At 42.2% G+C, this 19,679-nt stretch overlaps 1 protein-coding gene across 1 annotated transcript in view; it reads left to right on the top strand.

The window, feature by feature from the left end:
- Positions 1-19,679, top strand: part of LOC116507199 (collagen alpha-1(IX) chain-like) — a 121,926-nt gene that overhangs the window by 27,527 nt on the left and 74,720 nt on the right. Inside the window, 6 exon segments of the mRNA XM_032215171.1 lie at positions 4,345-4,741; positions 10,254-10,337; positions 11,804-11,824; positions 14,974-15,048; positions 15,973-16,008; positions 16,103-16,165. Coding sequence (XP_032071062.1) covers positions 4,345-4,741; positions 10,254-10,337; positions 11,804-11,824; positions 14,974-15,048; positions 15,973-16,008; positions 16,103-16,165 — 676 coding nt within the window.

Raw genomic sequence — 19,679 nt, 5'->3', positions numbered from 1 at the left:
TTTGTCTAACAGGTATAGAAGAGAATATTCAAACAGATACAGACTGATATGGAGGCAATATCCATATGAAGGAAGTAGCAGCATGCAAAACATTTAAAATTCCACCTCTTTTTAAGTGAAGCACGCTGGTTTGAATTCAGATCCCTTGTTTCAAGTCCAAAACAGCCTGTGTGGAAGATTTTGAATTCGAAACATTTTGTGTAGAAGAAAGCCCTTTTGCACTTTTGCACATAAGCTTATGTGTCTTTTGCAAGTTGATCACAATAAGCAAAGAAATTAAAGGTCTTCAACCTTGTTTGAGGTGTAATTTTATCCAGTGGTCCTTTTGATCTCTTTGATCTCTGTGCCTGAGATGATGTCTGTGCCAGACATCGCTACAATTACCCTCTAGCATTTACAATTAAACTGTAATGCTGAGTCAACTATTTTGCATTCTGAGGAAGTGAAGTACCTAAACACTTAGGCCAATGACCATGTTTGGCTAGTTTGAAACTCAGAAAAAGCATAGCTAGAATCTAAAATATATTTGTAATGATTACAGGAAAAAAAAATTACTTTGCTTTTGTGGCATGATATAATGATTAAGGTATTGTATCATCTTTAAATCAGATGTGGGTTGCTTCCGGTTCGACCTTGTTGGGCCGAACCGGTAGTGAAATTCAGGCCTGGGTCGCAGAACCAGCAGAGACCCAGGCTTGCTACGCCCCCTGAACCGTTTCCCGCGCTGCTGCTGGGCCGCCACGATTTTGGTTTTTAGTAACTGCGCATGTGCAGTTCACTGTAAATTGTTCACTGCAAATTGAAGAGCAATTTACATTGAACAGCGCATGTGTGCACAGCGCGTGTCTGATGCGCAGGTTGTGGTGGTTGCGAATCGGTAGTAAAACTGGCAGCCACCTACCCCTGCTTTAAACCCACCAGAAAAGTGCAATGTGTGATTTTGGACGAATCATTTTCCAGCCCAATGTACTTCACAGGCTTGTTGTATCGAAGTGAAATGAAGTGAAGGGAGACATGCCTGTGTGAGTTCATTTGAGATCCTGAAGCACAGGCCAGGTATAAATCTAACAAATTAAAATTAATTAAAAAAATGACTGTCCAGCTATTCTGTTTACACGCAAGGAGTCCACTGGGATTTGGGGACCAGAATGAAGAACGTATAGACTCTAGCTAAGACCGCTTAGTCCTGCATTTTGCAAATAAAACCAATTGCATCTGTGCTGAGTTGGATATCACATTCTAAATAATATTAAAAAGTATGCACCTAAGATGTTTTGCATTTGTAGAAGTTGGGGACACAAACAGATTACTGCCAATTACCTCCAATAGACTGATTAGATCCCACAGATTAGGCCTCCTCCGAATTCCATCCGCCGGCCAATGCCGACTGGCGACTACCCGGAGGAGAGCCTTCTCTGTGGCTGCTCCGACCCTCTGGAACGAGCTCCCCGTGAAGATTCGAACCCTCACCACCCTCCAGGCCTTCCGCAAAGCCCTTAAAACCTGGCTGTTCCGACAGGCCTGGGGCTAAAGATCTTTTGCCCCCCCCTCGAATGGTATGGTTGTTGTGTGCTTTTAAATTGTGTATTGTTCTGTTCGTCTTTTTTATCTCTTATCTGTACCCCCTTCCCTGACTTGGATTGTGAGCCGCCCTGAGTCCCCTTCGGGGAAAAGGGCGGCATATAAATGCAATAAATTCAATTCAATTCAGATATTCTTTGAGAACTAATGCCTACCCACCTGCGTATGTGCTAAATTCTTCCACATATTTTCTTACAAAAGTCTGCTAGAACAAGGTTGGGTGTCAGAAATAAGAAATGCTGTTTTGGAAACAATAAAACTGATTTTTCAGTTTGGGATGACTTACATACTCATGTCTTACAGTTGTGATGGCGAACCTATGGCAGGCATGCTACAAGTGGCACGCAGAGCCATATTTGCCGGAACAGCAGCCCTCAGCTACGGCGCGCATGCACATTCTGGACAGCTGAGTTTCGGCCTTCTGGAGGCCCAGGGGAGGCCATTTTTGCTCTCCCTGGGCTTGAGGAAAGCCTCCAGAGCCTGGGGAGGGCAAAAACTCCCCCCCTGCATGGGGGGGGGGTCATGCATGCATGGGGGTCAGGTGTGCATGCACATGTGGGTGGAAACGCATGTACGTTTGATAGCGCGCAGACACAATTTTGGCACACCTTTAGAAAAAGGTTAGCCATTCATGAAGACACCACAGGGGGAAAAAGTAACGCATACATAAGAACCAGAGGAGAAATGGATTAAGGTTAGGGTTACTGAAGTGCAAATGGTTCCTGTAGTCTGCATTTTTTTCTGGAAATCCGTTCATACATGCATACCATTCAAAGGGTGTTCATTCCAAAGTGCATAGCTAAATGATTATGGAGATTCTCAGTCATCCATGTCACTAAAGACGCTTTTTCAGGAGGCACCTGGACTTTCTAGTTTTTGCTTTGAAGACATTTCACTTCTCATCCAAGAAGCTTTTTTAGCTCTGACTGGATGCATGACCAGTCAAAACCGCGCTCGACTAAACCGCGCCCGACTAAACCGTGTCGCTGACATCATCAACAGGGCGACAACAGCCAGCGCGGAGAAAGAAGGGCGCTTTAAATAGCGCTTTGAAAGCAAGCCGATTCAACTTAAGGTAAGGGTTAGGTTTAGGGTTAGGTTTAGGGTTAGGTTTAGGGTTAGGTTTAGGGTTAGCTTTAGGGTTAGGTTAAGGGTTAGGGTTAGGTTTAAGGTTAGGTTAAGGGTTTGGGTTAAGTTTAGGGTTAGGTTAAGGGTTAGGATTAGGATTAGGATTAGGTTTAGGGTTAGGTTAAGGGTTAGGTTTAGGGTTAGGGTTAGGGTTAGGTTTAGGATTAGGATTAGGTTTAGGGAGGTTAGGTTTAGGTTTAGGGGTTAATTTTAGGTTTAGGGTTTACAGCGTGCTTCTGTCTCCGCGCTGTTGTCGCCCTGTTGATGGCGTCAGCGACGCGGTTTAGTCGGGCGCAGTTTAGTCGAGCGCGGTTTTGTCTGTGAACTGACTGGATGTTGGTGAGTCAGAGCTGAAGAAGCTTCTTGGATGAGAAGCGAAACATCTTCAAAGAAAAACCAAGGAAATCCAGTTGCCTCCTGAAAAAGCACCTTTGGGACAATGGAAAACAGGAAGGACAGATATTCAGGGAGTGAATAGTATTGGAATGCAGACTTCAACTAAAGCAAATCTGAAGAATCTGGTACAGCCAGGGGGGAGGGGAAATCTGTTTTAATTGTATATTATTTCATCCAAACTACAACTTTAGAAGGGAAAATGATGTAGAACATGGGACAGCTTGATTTAATCAGTAATCTGATTAGCGCTCTTACACAGTACTTTTGGATTCATCCATAGCTCTGTTTTGTTATTGGTAAAAGGTTATGAGCTTCTAGGCCTTGTCTGGATTTAATTCTTCCAACAAAGAAAAGCTAATATTATTGAATCTCTGTCAGCCTCTGTTTTGCTGCTTGCTTTCGGCTGCCATTGAAACGGAGGGGGGGGGGGGCATTGTATTTGGGTGGGGATGTGTCAGTGCAGGAGTGACTGTAAAAAGGGAGTTATTCTCACCATCTACTGTACATGCTGCAGATAGAGGATTTGCCACCAAGGCCAACTGTCCGGCATACCAGCCTAATGATGCTTTTTGAAGATGTCTCCCACGTGACACCTGTGGGGTGCACGGATTGGACTATGGGATGGGGTTACCAAGGGGAGGGGGTTGGGTCACATATTGATATTTATGCTTACGCACACTTTTGCCTCAGATCTTGCTTTGCCTAGCTACTATCTACTCATGACCAGTAAAAGTACTCTTAATTCTGCAAAATGGAGTCGAGTGGTTTCTTTCTTGGTTACTGAGGGAAGCAGCCCGGACAATCTCTCTCTGACAGTAAAGTGGAATTATTGGTTCATATTCATCATGAGCCGAGGTGGCGCAGTGGTTAGGGTGCAGTACTGCAGGCCACTTCAGCTGACTGTTATCTGAAGTTCAGCGGTTCTAATCTCACCGGCTCAAGGTTGATTCAGCCTTCCATCCTTCTGAGGTGGGTGAAATGAGGACCCGGATTGTTGGGGCGATATGCTGACTCTGTAAACCGCTTAGACAGGGCTGAAAGCCCTATGAAGCGGTATATAAGTCTAACTGCTATTGCTATTGCTATATAAGTCTAACTGCTATTGCTATTGCTATTGGGATGAATCTATTTGCTAATGTTATCTTTAGGTAGTGGCTTCTTGATCTTTCTTTGAAATGATAATGTACCTCAATGTCAAGTCAACCTAGTCAGCAGCCTGTTCTATTTGCATTTTTATAGATCCTTGTATCCTCGAGGACTACCAGATCTATACTCCATTCTGACAACTTTTCGGATGACTGGGGCTACAGTTCGGAAATCCTGGAGCCTATGGCAAGTTTTTGATTCTTCTGGAAAGGAGCAAGTTGGACTGAAGCTTAACGGACAAGCCAAATGTCTTGACTTCTCATATAAAGCAATTGATGGAAGTCTCCAGACAGCATCGTTTTTGGATTTACCTTATCTTTTTGATTCCCAGTGGCATAAAGTTATGGTCGGTATAGAAAAGAATTCCGTCACCCTTTATATCGACTGTGCTATGATACAAACTTTAGCCATAAAACCAAGGGGGAAGATCAATATTGATGGCTTTACCACATTGGGAAAACTGAAAAATAATCCTCAGATTTCAGTTCCGGTAAGTTGTAAACATTTCCCTTCACAGCAAAAAGGTTTTTCAATTTTTAAAGAAATTGTATATGGTAATAGAGGATAAGAGTATACTATGCTTCAAATGGAACAGTAAGAAATGGCTCAATAGTTTTGACATCGTAAAGAAAGAGTATCACTTAATAAGGTATAAAGGCTGAAACATCATTATAACTTCATTATAACTGAAATGGTTAATGGTTTATTTTATTAATCCAATTGAATGAATTTTCTCTAATCATCATCATCTTTTAATCACCCCCATAATCCCTTGCAGTGTGAAGTCTGAATGGAGCTGACTATTTACTGGCTGGATGCCCTTCCTGTCCCCAATGCAGAGTTACATTCAGCAGATATATTACTCATCTTGCCCAGCGATAGAAATATCTGCCTCTATCTAGGATTGAACTCACAGCCTCCTGATTGTGAGGCAAGAGCTCCACCTCTAGGCCACTGCACCACAATTAATTTTCTCTAATGAATTGGTAAATATGACAGTATACCGGTTGTCATTGACTTATGACCCCAATCGAGCCCCCAAATTTCCATTGCTAAGCAAGTCAGTGGTTAAGTGAGTTTTGCTCCATTTTATAACCTTTTTTCCTGCCACAGTTTCCAAGAGCAGCTGTTAAGTGAACCATGCGGTCATTAAGTGAATCTGGCTTTTCTCATTGACTTTGCTTGGAGCTGGAAAGATTATAAATGGTGATCATATGACCATGGGACAGTACAGCTGTCATGAATGCATGCCAGTTTCCAAGCATCCACATTTTGATCAGGTGACCATGGGGATGCTGCAACACAGGGGTGGGTTCCTGCCAGTTCTAACCTCTTCTATAGAAGAGGTTCCACAAATCTACCATGCTGTTTAGAACCGGTTCCGGCTCCCTCCCTTCACCCGTCCGCACATCATCAAGATGAAGAGTGAGAGTAGGAATTCTGGGAGTTGAAGTCCACAAGTCTTAAAGCTGTCAAGTTTGAACACCCCTGGGGTTTTTTCTAAACGGTGAGGGGTGCACCCTTGTAGCTTGATAGCTTTAAGACTTTCGTGCTTCAAATGCCAGAGTTTCTGAGCCAACATTTTGGTTGCTAAGCAAGAACGTTGTTCAGTGAGTTTCACCACATTTTACAAGTTAGCCACGCCCACCTGGTCACATGACTGCCAAGCCACTCCCATCCAGTCACATGGCCAGCAAGCCACTCCCACAAAGCAGGCCACACCTACAGAAGAGGTTCTAAATTTTTTTTGAAACCCACCACTGCTGCAACAGTCATGTGAAAAATGGTTGTAAATCACTTTAAGGTCATGAGTTGGGTTGGATTGGAGTGAGGTGAGGTGGGGATAGAATGTCAAAAAAAGGTAATATGAAAGTTATAGTTTTAAATGGTTGTAAGTTGAGGACTACCTCTTCGTATTAATCAGGCTAAGAAGGCTGACTCTGCCTTGCAGTTCCCTGTCTTTTGGTTGTTACTATAAATACATTAGGGACACGGTGACTCAGTGGCTAAGACACTGAGCTTGTCACTCAGAAAAGTTGGGAGTTCAGTGGTTCGAATCCCTAGTGCCGTGTAACGGTGTGAGCTCCCATTACTTGTCCAGCTTCTGCCAACCTAGCAATTTGAAAGCATGTAAAAATGCAAGTAGAAAAATAGGAACCACCTTTGGTGGGAAGGTAACAGTGTTCCATGCGCCTTCAGCGGTGACTCATTGGCTAAGACGCCGAGCTTGTCAATCAGAAAGGTTGGCAGTTCAGCAGTTCGAATCCCTAGTGCTGTGTAATGGAGTGAGCTCCCATTACTTGTCCAGCTTCTGCCAACCTATCAGTTTGAAAGCATGTAAAAATGCAAGTAGAAAAATAGGAACCACCTTTGGTGGGAAGGTAACAGTGTTCCATGCGCTTTCGGCATTTAGTCATGCAGGCCACATCACCACGGAGATATTTTGCGGACAGCGCTGGCTCTTTGGCTTTGAAACAGAAATGAACACCGCCCCCGGGAATGATTAGCATGCATGTATGATGGGAACCTTTACCTTTATAAATACATTTTTTTAAAAAATTCTGAAGAAGTGAGCCTTTTCGGTCCAAGGAGGCTTGTCCCATATTGCATGAAACTGTAAGAGGGAGGGTACTAGCTCATACTAAAGACGCGTGGATTCCCCTCTTCATTCTTTTCCAGTCATGCATTGACAAGAGGAGAAAGTGAAGAGTAAGTTAATTACAGACCAATCTGTGTAAAATTAGTTACACCCTATAATTGGAACCTCACCAATTAGGCATGGGAAGCACAAGGCATATATATATGTGATTGCTTTTTACTTCTTCTGACGATACCTGAAAACAAGGAGAATATTCAAATATATTAAATATGATTTTCAACGTGCATCCATGAATAAAGTCTTTTTGGCATCAGGAGCAGCCCCAAATGATTCAAAATCTAGTTATTTGCAGGCATTGTGCAATGAGAATGTGTAAGGAATGTAATAGAATATTATCTAAAAATCCCAGAATCTGGGGGGAAATGAAAGCAAAATCACTGACAATTATTGTATGAAATATTAAAAAAACACACCAAAGAATAAAATTGTAAATTCTTCAGAGAAAAGCAACTTTCTTATTATCTTTTTTGACAGTCTGTCCCCACCTCACCCCAATTCCGCCCAACTCAAATCATGACCTTATTTTATATGAACTGAGTTTTCAGGATTCCAGTTTGATAAGGCATTCCATTTTTTTTTTATCCCAAATAAACTTTCATCTTTATTTGATATTCTGGAAGAAAATGAACCATAAAATAACATATTTTCTTCTATCCATCAAATATAACTTGAATTTAACAAAGTCATTGACAGCATATTCATATAGCATTAGAATTCTAGTTCTCCAAAGGGGAACAATGGCATGATTCTTTCTGGAAGAATTCATCTGGAAAGATATTACTTGTATAAAGTGGAAATATACACAAGCCTAGTTTTTTTTTAAAAAAACTCAATAGGACTAAATTATTAAAAATTGCTAGTTTATTTTTTTTATACATCAGTGTTCTGACCCCCCTTCTCCACTCGTTCAAAGACGACAGGCAGACAGACTTAAAAAAACTTAAAAGGAAAGAACTAAATTATTAAAAATTGCTAGTTTATTTTTTTTATACATCAGTGTTCTGACTCCCCCTTCTCCACTCGTTCAAAGACGACAGGCAGACAGACTTAAAAAAACTTAAAAGGAAAGAACTTTATCAGCCTCGACTCACACTGGCTGCGAGCCCAAAAATAAACATAAATAAAGTCTCTGGCAAGAAGATAACAGAATGCAAAACAAAATCTCTTACAAAGCAATTCACTTCTCCAAGTGTCTCTTTGAATCAGGGTTACAGAAAGCAAATCACTTCTCCAAGTGTCTCTCACAAACAAACCACGACCGATGAATGAACGTTGACTTCTGCAACCAGGGCGTGGCACCATCCTTTTATCTCCAAAAGATGACACTAACGAGCCCCAGCTGCATTGTTAATCTTGCATCCCGACTCAACTCACAGCAAACTTCTGCTGAGTCATAACACATCAGTATGCGAAAAGTGTGCATGAAAGGGAGCTGCTCAGACTGTGTGAAACAAAACTGTGGACTTTTTTTGGCATTATTTGTGGTCTGGAGAGTTAAGGCACACAAAGGGTGTTCTAACATTCTAGATCATGGGTGTCAAACTCGCCGTATCACTTTGCCATCATGTGGCGTATCGTGACATTTCCCCCCTTCACGGAGCTGGGGTGGGCGTGGCCTCTATATGACGCATCTGACCCACTGGCTGCCAGTTTGACACACCTGTTCTAAATGCCTAAGGTAACAGTGCAGTCTTTAACACTCTAATTCCAAAACTGGATCCTGTCCCTGGTAATTTGGGAATGGACTTCTTGACAGGGTGTTTAACATTTGAAGTGACCTTCAAGGTAACCAAAGTAAAGTTGTCAATCAAAGCTGATAAAAATAAAATGAAATAAGCTAGGGATTTTATCCTTTGGAATTGAATAGGCAAGTACAACTTACAAGAGCAGATTTTCTTCAAATAAAATACATTATAGAATTAGCTTTTTAGTCCTTTGGTTAAGTCATATATATTTCTGCAAATTAGTATTTTTGGTAGGAATGAGTATGGTAAATAATATTCTTGGAAATGGTCCTTAAAGGTGAATGTCTAAACAAAGACTTGGGTTGTTAGCATTTCCTAAGCTTCATGTAAGAATTAATCATGTACTTCATGTAAATACAGGTAGTCTTCAAGTTATGACTATAATTGAGCACCACAATTATGGTCGTAAGTTGCAACTCTTGTTAAAGTGGACCATCAAGTGACCAGACCCAATTATACAATCTTTATTGCAGCAATTGTTAACCAAATGTGACGGTTGTTAAGTAAACCCATTGTTTCTTATGGGGCAGGTTTCCTCCCCTTCCCCAGAAACCAGTAGTAAAAGTTGGTTTCTGGAAAAAGCGTGACAAATTGTGGTCATGTGACCACGAGGCATTGAAAATGGCCATACATGAGGCCTGCTTGCCAAGAGCCCAAAATTCAGTCACATGATCATTGGAGGGGGAATGGAACAGTTCCTAAGCAAATGATCATATGTTGAGAACTATCTGTATGGGGGGGGGGGTATGCTTTGGAAGTATTGTTTTCATGTGGCCAAGCTTGTATTGCTTACTTTTACCTCTGCTGTTATGATCTGTTCCAGCCATTGTGGTCCAGAGTTCATCCTCTGAGCGTGAAGATCTTGTTTCAATTTTTAATTTATAATTACCAGAGGGTTGGTCATCTCAGCTGCCCAGCCTCAATTTCCTATTTGTGAGTGGTGTCAGTTATTAACTATATCACAAAACTGTGAGGATAGAAGTGAGGAAGTCATACAATTCTCATTCCCCAGGCTTAAGGAAAGGATATCATCAAAGCAATACCTTACCAGCTTTGGTTCCACCACAAAACCGCGCTTGACTAAACCGTGTCCGACTAAACCGCGTAGCTGATGTCATCAACAGGGCGACAACAGCGCAGAGACAGAAGCACGCTGTAAACCCTAAACCTAAAATTAACCCCTAAACCTAAACCTAACCCCCCTAAACCTAATCCTAAACCTAACCCTAACCCTAACCCTAACCCTTAACCTAACCCTAAACCTAACCCTAACCCTTAACCTAATCCTAAACCTAACCCTAAACCTAACCCTAAACCTAACCCTAAACCTAACCCTAAACCTAACCCTAAACCTAACCCTTACCTTAAGTTGAATCGGCTTGCTTTCAAAGCGCTGTTTAAAGCGCCCTTCTTTCTCCACGCTGGCTGTTGTCGCCCTATTGATGACGTCAGCGACGCTGTTTAATCGGGCGCGGCTTAGTCGAGCACGGTTTTGATGGGTCACGACCAGCTTTAGAGTGGTTCTATTGCTGAATGATGATGATCAATAATCAAGTATCAGTTTTATAAAATTTCTCTTTTTCTTGCTCTCTTCTCAGTTTGAGATCCAGTGGCTGATGATTCATTGTGACCCCCGGCGCCCTCAAAGAGAAACATGCAGTGAACTTACAATCAGGAGCTCGGTAATCTTAAAGGCAAAGCTTACTTTTCAAGTTTAGAATATAGGTAGTCCTTGGTTTACGACCATAATTGAGCCAAAAGCTTCTGTTGTTAAGCGAGACATTTGTTAAGTGAGTTTTTCCCCATTTGATGACTTTTCTTGCCACCATTAATTAAGTGAATCACTGCAGCTGTTACTCACATGGTTGTTAAGTGAATCTGGCTTCCTCTTTGACTTTGCTTGTCAGAAGGTCACAAAAGGGGATCCCAGCATCCTGGAACACAGCAAAGATCATAGATATGAACCAGTGGCCAAGCATCTGAACTTCGATCACATAAGCTTGGGGATGCTGCAAAGATTGTAACCATGAAAAACAGTTCCATTTTTCAGTGCCGTAGTAATTTTGAACGGTTGCTACATGCACTGTTGTAAGCTGGGGTGGGTTGCTGGGGATTCACAGGGGTTCAGGAGAATCTCTAGCTAAGATTCTGTGCAGTTTGGAGAACCCCCAAATCTCACTCCTGGCTTGCCCCGTCCACCCTGCCCCACCATTCCCAGGAGTCCCCACAAAAACCTGTTTTGGATGCAGGTAAGTGCAGGGCACAGGTAGAGGCTTGGGGAGGGTGAAAAATGGGCCTAGCGCAGTGTTTCTCAACCTTGGCTACTTGAAGATGTCTGGACTTCAACTCCCAGAATTCCCCAGCCAGCGAATGCTGGCTGGGGAATTCTGGGAGTTGAAGTCCAGACATCTTCAAGTGGCCAGGGTTGATAAACACTGGCCTACCGGAAGTTTGGGAAGGCTGGAAACAGGCCTATTTCTGTCCTCCAGAGAGTCCCCGGAGCCATTTGCATTTTTGCCGTCCCGGAGGCTCGAGAAAAGCCTCTGGATCCCCGTCTTGGTGCAGGAGGCCGGCTAGGCCCTGTCCATCATGGCCACACCCACCCAGCAACCGGGCAGAGAACCCCTTTGTAAAATTTTTGAAGCCCACCCCTGGTTGTAAGTCGAGGATTACCTGTATTCAAAATGCCATAATATATTTCCCTTTGAAAGCAGAGCTTTAAAAAAAAAAGTAATTCAGGATGGGAATGTCCTCTCCTTGCCCGACTGAAGCCCTTCGCAGCACCGATGAAGGCAGGAAGCGCTCCCAGAAAGTGCACAATGCTAAAAGCAGACCAAAGGGTTAAAAAGCTGGAGTCATTCAATCCCTCCTTTCTAGACATCAGGTTTCCCTCCAGTCTAGCTACCCTCCTCCACCACTCATCTGTGCAATAGCTGCGCTTTTTGCCGGCTGTGCAATTTGGAGGTATTTGGAGAGTCTGTGTTCTTCAGTCACCTTAAAACCCATCTGTGGCCATCGAAGAAGTAACCATGGCTAGCTCAGGCTCCTGCACAAAGTTTCCCTGGCTCTTGTGGATTTGTCTGCAAGCCATTTGCCTTTGTCGAGCACAAGTGAGTTTTGCTTAACTTTTTTTTGTTATTCATTTCAGATAAGCCAGACAATCGTAAAGGTAAGTCTTAAAACAGAAGGATTCCTATTCAATTGAAGCATCTATCAACTACTTGCTGTTTGATTCTCCTTTGGGTTGTCAACCAATTAAAACAATGTGTATATTTCTAGTGATGCTGCTCTATTGGAAGAAGGTATGTGGTTATGCCCAGCTGGAGAGTTTCCTAGAGGAAGCCTCCGTAAAATAGATTGCTTGACATATTATAGTTTGAACCTGCACTGAGTTATTTTTCCTAGTTGGCGCGGCTTCACAGGCATCCTCTACATAATTCAGAGTAATCTAATTAAGATCAACAAGTATGAATAGTTTGGGATTCATTCTACGGTACCGATTTTGATGCTTCCCTGCCCCAGATTATATTTAGTACCCTTCTGCTTTAAACCAGAATTTTTAGTCCAGGGAAGCTCATTTGTTTTAATTCCGTGCAATCCACAAAGGAGGCATCCTTCGGATTAAGTTAGGTGGGTTAATTATCACTTCAGCTCCCTAAGCACTTCTTATAATTACAAACAGGATAAGAAAAAAAGGGATTCTTTCCTCCACATTTATCTGTGACGTGGGCTTCCAACTGATCTTAGTGATTGTGAATATAGAGCCAAAATTGATTTAAAAAAATAATAATAATTACCTTATAGTGATATACACAAGTAACGGTACCAAGATAAATAAATGGAAGAAAGTTGAATGTGGAATAAGGCACTTTTCTGCGCGAAACACAGAATGGGAAATTTTCTGTGAGTTTCACTGGGCTCACTTATTTGAGATTCTGAAGAGATGATATGTTTCCTTATAACAGTCATTCATTGTTTTGTGAAAGAATTCTCTAGTGACTGAAACACTGTACAGCAGAATCACATATATACAAGCATTCTTTTATGGGCTTACATTAAAAATAGATGAAAAGCTCTCCTTTTTTTAAAATGAGGAGCCGAGGTGGCGCAGTGGTTAGGGTGCAGTACTGCAGGCCACTTTAGCCGACTGTGATCTGCAGTTCAGCGGTTCAAATCTCACCGGCTCAAGGTCGACTCAGCCTTCCGTCCTTCCGAGGTCGGTGAAATGAGGACCCGGACTTTGGGGGCAAGTTGCTGACTCAATTTGCTAAAAAAATTTGTAATCCGCTTAGAGAGGGCTGAAAGCCCTATGAAGCGGTATAGAAGTCTAATTAATAAATAAATAATAAATAAATAAAATCAAGTCTTCAAAGAATGACAGAATATCAGCTGAGAGTTTCCTAAAAACTATTGATGTGTAATAAATGTATTTCTCCAAAATGAAATGCTAATCTTTTGAAGCACAATGAGCAAATCCAACAGATTTGTCACGACTTTTATTTGCACAAACTCAAGTTGGCTTTTTCAGACACTAAAAAGAAATAAAATTCTACCTTGTTTTTAATAAAGAAAATGAATGTGTACTATGCAGCCTTATAGCTGATTGCGAGGTGAAGCAGCTTACTTTGCAAGCTACAATAATGACTCTTCTGCGTAATGTCCGAATTAAAAAAAAAACCCTTTAAACTACTGGTTGTGAGACTACTGTCTAAAGCGGAAATTCTCACATTCTGAAATTAATAGAAAACTGCTTTTCCTCTCAGTGTGAAGGTACAAAAAAGGGCCTGTTAGAAAATCATAGAGCCTCTACTGTGAAGTCAGAATTTCATCACCAAAAGAAAACAGTGTGTCTTATAGGCCTTGACTTCCCTCCTCTAAATTATTTTTTGAAAATGAATAGTTTGGAATTTTCCAAGCCTCTTGGGGCTTATAAAAGTAGTTTGAAAGAAAGGAAGGAAGGAAGGAGGGAGAGAGGGAGGGAGGGAGGAAAGGAAGGGAACAAGGGAGGGAAGGAAGAAAGGAAGGTTTTATTAAGTCTGGATATCAGCTACACAGTAATGACAATTTTACTTAAATTCATTCGTGCAGGAGCATTTTATTTTCTCTATCACAAATTGATTTCCCATTTTACAAGGGAGTGACGTTAATGGGGCACAATTTTAATCCACACGACAGTGGATTATTATTAATCTACAGTGAGAAGACACCTTCTTTTCCTGTTTAGAATGAAATTGAATTGAATTTATTATATTTCTATGCCGCCCTATTCCCAGAAGGGACTCAGGGCGGCTGAATGAAAAATCTAAATGGAAATCTAAAGCATAAAGCATTTCATTCCAAGGTTATTGCCTTAAGGGGCGCTTTCCATTAGGATTTACTGTAAATTGGTGGAGAATCTCAGTCATCCAGGTCACAGTTGTCTCAAAGATGTTTTTCCCCCTTCAAAATACACCCAGACAGCTTTGTTTTTGTGGAAGAAGAAGAAAACATTGTGCTTCTCATCCAAGAAGCTTCATCAGTTTCAGAAGCTGAAACTGAAGCAGAAGCTTCAGTTTCAGCTTCACCCAGAAGCAGGCCTGGGGATAAGACTTTACTCTTGCCCCTCCCGAATGCTGAATGAATGTTGGGTTTTTACTGCTAATTATTTTTATTCACATTTTCTTTTTGTGTTTTGTCCTGCACTCCCCCCCCCCCTATTATTGTAAGCCGCCCTGAGTCCCCTCAGGGAAAAGGGCGGCCTATAAATGCTTAATAAAATGAAAAAAATGAAATGAAATGAAGCTTCACCCCACCATCAAAACTGATGAAGCTTCTTGAATGAGAATCAAACTACTACTACTACTACTACTACTACTACTACTACTACTACTACTACTTCTCCTTCTCCTCCTCCTCCTCCTCCTCCTCCTCCTCCTCCTCCTCCTCCTCCTCCTCCTCCTCCCTACTCCTTCTCCTCCAGGAATAAAACAGACTAGTAGCCTTTTGAAGGAAAAAGCACCTTTGAGATTTACTGTAGACATAGGCATAAATTCTGTCTTTGCTCACTTCCACTCACAGAGATACATATATCTGCATGCACATCTGTCCCACACACCATGTGTCAATCTATACATCTCGGATTGTAATTACTCACATTTGTCATGAATTACTATCACACAGATTAGAGCAGGAACATATTAGCCAATCAAGTAAACTGAATTTGATTAGGTTAAGTCAGAATATCTTGTTTTTGGTTCTCAATTGGTCCTTCCCCCCTTTATAGGATGGTTTGAGTTGTTTCTTCTTCCTATTTAAACAGTTCTTTTTATTCCTTGCCAGAGAGGCCCTCCAGGTCCACAAGGCCCCCCTGGCCCCCCTGGCCCTCCAGGTGTTCCTGGCATTGATGGCATAGATGTAAGTACAGCTTGTGCTGTGTGGTGACAGGCAGCATTCAAGACATTCCTCCTCCAGTATTATACAATGACACTGCTGTCTCTCTGAGTGTATTTAGCGTGCAATACATTTGGGCCAGGGGTGGGTTTCCCGCCCCGTTCCAACCGGTTCGGTTGGAACGGGGCTGGCGGCATCCTCGTGCACGCGCGCGGTGCACGCATGCATACTAGCGTCTGCGCGACGCTCCAGCTGCTCCTGGAGGATCGCGCAGACGCTGTATGCGTCCTGCGCATGCGTGGAAGCGCAGAACCGGTTCGCAGCAGGGACCGCTGCAAACCGGTTGAAACCCACCCCTGATTTGAGCACATCTCAGTCATGACTCGTTAACTGGTATTAGGAGGTGCATTCTTTAACCCCAAAACATGAGAACTGATGGTGTGAGCTAGAACAAATTCTTTTCTGCAGCGGGATCAGTTCCATCATATAATCTGCAATTTGCATTAGGGATTCCACAAGATTAGTATTTATAATATGCAAATTCCATGTTCATTGCAATTCTGTCTACTGGCCCTAAGAGTTTCTCCATGCAATGTGCACGTGGTGGCACAGTGGTTAGAATGCGGTATTGCAGATTAATTTACTGCCGACTGCCAGGAGTTTTGGCCTTGAGTTTCAGCTCAAGACTGACTCAGCCTGCCATCCTTCCAAGGTCGGTAAAATGAAGACTCAGATTGTTGTGGGGACAATAGGCTTACCCTGTAAAACCACTCAGAAAGGGCTGTAAAGCATATGGAGTGATATATAAGTCTAGGTGCTACCGCCCATGTGTATTACAGGAACATTTATAACATCTATATAATGCATATACAATTTACAGATAGAATTATAAGTGCTACTCTGTTAAAATGAATTTCACGTGGCTGTTACTTTCTTCTATCCCATTAGGGAGACAGAGGCCCTAATGGCCCCCCAGGCCGTTCAGTAAGTAACTGAAAAATAAGAAATATCTTGTTTTTTAAAAAAATCTGTTTTTATTGGATAACTGAATTCATTGATACGCAATTCACTGCTATAGGGTCCTGATGGCGATGCTGGAAAACCAGGTGTCCCTGGATTGCCAGGAGTACCAGGAGCTGATGTGAGTATAAATCTTTATAGTATCAATCTATGGTATCATATAAATCTTTGTGGTATCATTCTAAGCTGTTTCTAAAAAGGTTCTTTTCATTTCGAACCTATACTGGGTGTGAAAGTGACGAGCTGCATTTCTTGAAACTGGGAGTCCTTTATTTCACAATTCCCTTAAATTCAGGCTGAATACTATAAAATCATAGGGTTGAAATGGATGTTGTGGTGTTCATCAAGTCCAATCCTCTATCAAGTGCCCCAATATTCGTACTATCCTAGACAAATGGAAATCTTTTCTTGAAAACCTTCAGGGTTGGGCCATCTATATTTCAAAAGGTAGTCTGTTCCACTGCTTAATAATCAGGGAATTAATTTTTTTTCCTTCCAAATTTGGATCTCTCCAAATTTACCCAATGGTTCTTGACTTACCTTTGAATATTCTTTGGCCTATGTTTCTGTCGTTTGAAAAAAAATATTTCAATGCTTGAAAAAAATAATGTCTAGGAGGTCAGGACTTGGTTCATCAGCACAATCACCCTCTGAAAACTGAACTTAATGGGACAAAATGTGATACAGTGAGAGGAATTAATAATGCTGTGGGAGGGGGGGAAAGCCCCTCATAATATTTCCCCCATTGCCAACTGCTCCATTCCAAACTCTTCTGCTTGGTGTCATGATTTAGAGCAGAACTCCAAAAGTAAGAGACTGGAAAGAATTCTATATTTTTCATGCATGCTTTCCTTAAGTTGTGTGCCCTATGCTGTTAGGGATTTAGAAAGAATCAGCACCTGAGAATGACCGGTTGTTATAGATAGCTACGTAGTTCGAGTTCATCCTTCACTCTCCAGAAGGTGTTTGCCTTTGCTGGGTGACAAGTCTGAGAACCTATGGAGTGTTTCACGAAGGGGAAGTATATTCTAGGCACTGGACTCAATGGTCTTATCAAAATCTTGTTTATTTACATACAATTTACACAGTGGTGACTATTTCCTCCATATATAAGCAGACATGGTATAATTTATACCTATTCGTGTTTGTTCAAAAAACTCCCAATCTATTTTTTTTTTAATCGGAACAGTTCAAAAACTTTGACCAAACTGGTGAAAAGTCTTCCTTCTTGCCCCATTATCAAAAAAGACTAATTCAAATGTACACACACACACACACACACACACACACACACACACACACACACACACAGTGTCTCACAAAAAATACATTGCTGCAAATTAATTTATCTTTCCTATGTTCAAAACTGCTGCAGCCATTCCATATACTTAGGAAAGCCACAAATTATATTTTGATACCTACAACTAGGGATATAACAACAACAACAACAACAACAACAAAAACCCATACAGATATATCTTCCAGAGACTGATTCAAAAAAACATTGACAGTCTTGTTGATGTCAGCTCAAATACAAGAATCATAGGACAAAACCAAACTATCTCCAACAGGGTGATTGTAATCAAACTGAAGCAGGTTTTATTTTTTGTTTGGTCATAAAGTCATTTTATCTTCATGCAAACTTCATGTCAAATTGTTTTTAATACAATTCTCGACTGGCTTTCTAGTACAGAACATTCAAATTCATCACTCCTACGAACATATAAATGACTAATAGCAATTATATCATCTGTCATCATATTCTTCCAAAGGCAGATTACTGATTTAAAGTCACAGATAGTTCTTCTGAAACAGAGGGTTCAAACTCAATTTTATTGAGGGCTGCATCAGGGTTGTGTTTGACCTTGGGGGGGGGGGGCTGGAGTGGGTGTGGCCAGCTCAATGTCACTTGTGTCGGGGACGCTGTGGTGGCCTTAATGCTCTGCCAGTGAAAATGGGCTCCCAAGCTCCATTTCCGGCTGCGACAGCCTCCTGCAACCCTCTGCCAGCAAAAACGGAGCTCGGGAGAGTCCCGCACGTCCCTTCCAAGCTCTGTTTCTGGCTGCAACAGCCTCCTGCAACACTCTGCCAGCGAAAGCAGAGCATGCGGCCCTCTTGATCTCCATTTCTGTCTGCAATTGCCTCCTGCTACCCTCTGCCAGCAAAAACAGAGCTCGCAAGGGCCATGCACAGCGCTCCCAAGCACCATTTTTACTGGCAGAGGCACCGTGGACTGATCCTTTTGCTGTTTCCAGGCTGTCCCTGCAGGCCAGATCTAAGCACCCCGCAGGCTGGATCCAGCCCATGGGCCCTGAGTTGGACACCCCTGCCTAAAACATCTAAACACTGTGGAACAGTGGTGGGTTTCAAAAATTGTTTGAACCTACTCTATGGGTATGGCCTCCTTTGTGGGAGTGGCTTGCCACCAATATGATCAGATGGGAGTGGCTTGCCACCCATGTGACCGGATATGAAGATGCCTATGACAGGGAGCCGAGGTGGTGCGGTGGTTAGGGTGCAGTACTGAAGGCCACTACAGCTGACTGTTATCTGCAGTTCAGCGGTTCTAATTTCACCGGCTCAAGGTTAACTCAACCTTCCATCCTTCCGAGGTGAGTGAAATGAGGACCCAGACTGCGGGGGCGATATGCTGACTCTGTAAACCGCTTAGAGAGGGCTGAAAGCCCTATGAAGCGGTATATAAGTCTAACTGCTATTGCTATTGCTACTTGTCAGAACCACGTTAAATTACCTCACACACAGCACTGGCATGCATAAGAATATGATGTAAACTTGTTTTTTAAAAGGCATCTTTGGTTTGCGTTAAAGCAACTTCAACACACGCAATGTTCTGATTGCACCACAAACGCAGTAGTCATCCTTACCTTTCACAGAGGCACTGAGTTTTATAAATATGAGCATGACAGTGTAGAATAATCATATCTAAGGACCAGTGGTGGGTTTCAAAAAAATTTGGAACCCCTTCTGTAGGTGTGGCCTGCTTTCCGGGTCCACTGGTGGAACCTCTTCTAACCGGTTCGGTAGATTTGACGAACCGGTTCTACCGAATAGGTGCGAACTGGTAGGAACCCACCTCTGCTGTGGAACCATGCTGTAGATCCTTGTGGAGGATGGTAGTACAAATAAATAAATGGATGAACTTCAGAAGAAGCAGTTGAAGCTGGATCAAAGAAACCAAACATCGGGTGCTTAAGCTGAAAATACTTCCAGGACACACTTGGTAATAAATCAAGCTCATTGTGAGGGTTCCAAGTAACATCCCCAATGAAAGAAGACTCTGAGGCTAGAAGTTCCTCAAAGTTCCACTTTATTAGAGATGTCAGCCTCCAGGGCTGACACTCATTTAAAAAAAAAATTCTTTGCTTCCAGAGAACTGAGTTCACGGAAAGTAAAAGCATTATGACAGGTCCAGTTTATACACCTACACACAGATGCAGATGGCATTTTAAAACTGGGATTATTTTATAGTGCAAACTTTTCATGGGTTCATGGGTCAAAATTACGTTTGTGATTCAATACTTCTCCAAGATGTGGTGCCACACTATTTCAGGGATGGCATTTACCTTCCTGCAAAGAGGAAATCCAGTACTTTAGTGAGGTCAGATAATCATTTT

Source organism: Thamnophis elegans, chromosome 4 (assembly GCF_009769535.1).
Source record: "Thamnophis elegans isolate rThaEle1 chromosome 4, rThaEle1.pri, whole genome shotgun sequence".
Classification (NCBI taxonomy): domain Eukaryota; kingdom Metazoa; phylum Chordata; class Lepidosauria; order Squamata; family Colubridae; genus Thamnophis; species Thamnophis elegans.
Note: the sequence above shows the minus strand (reverse complement) of the source record. Positions and strands in the feature narration are given on the sequence as shown.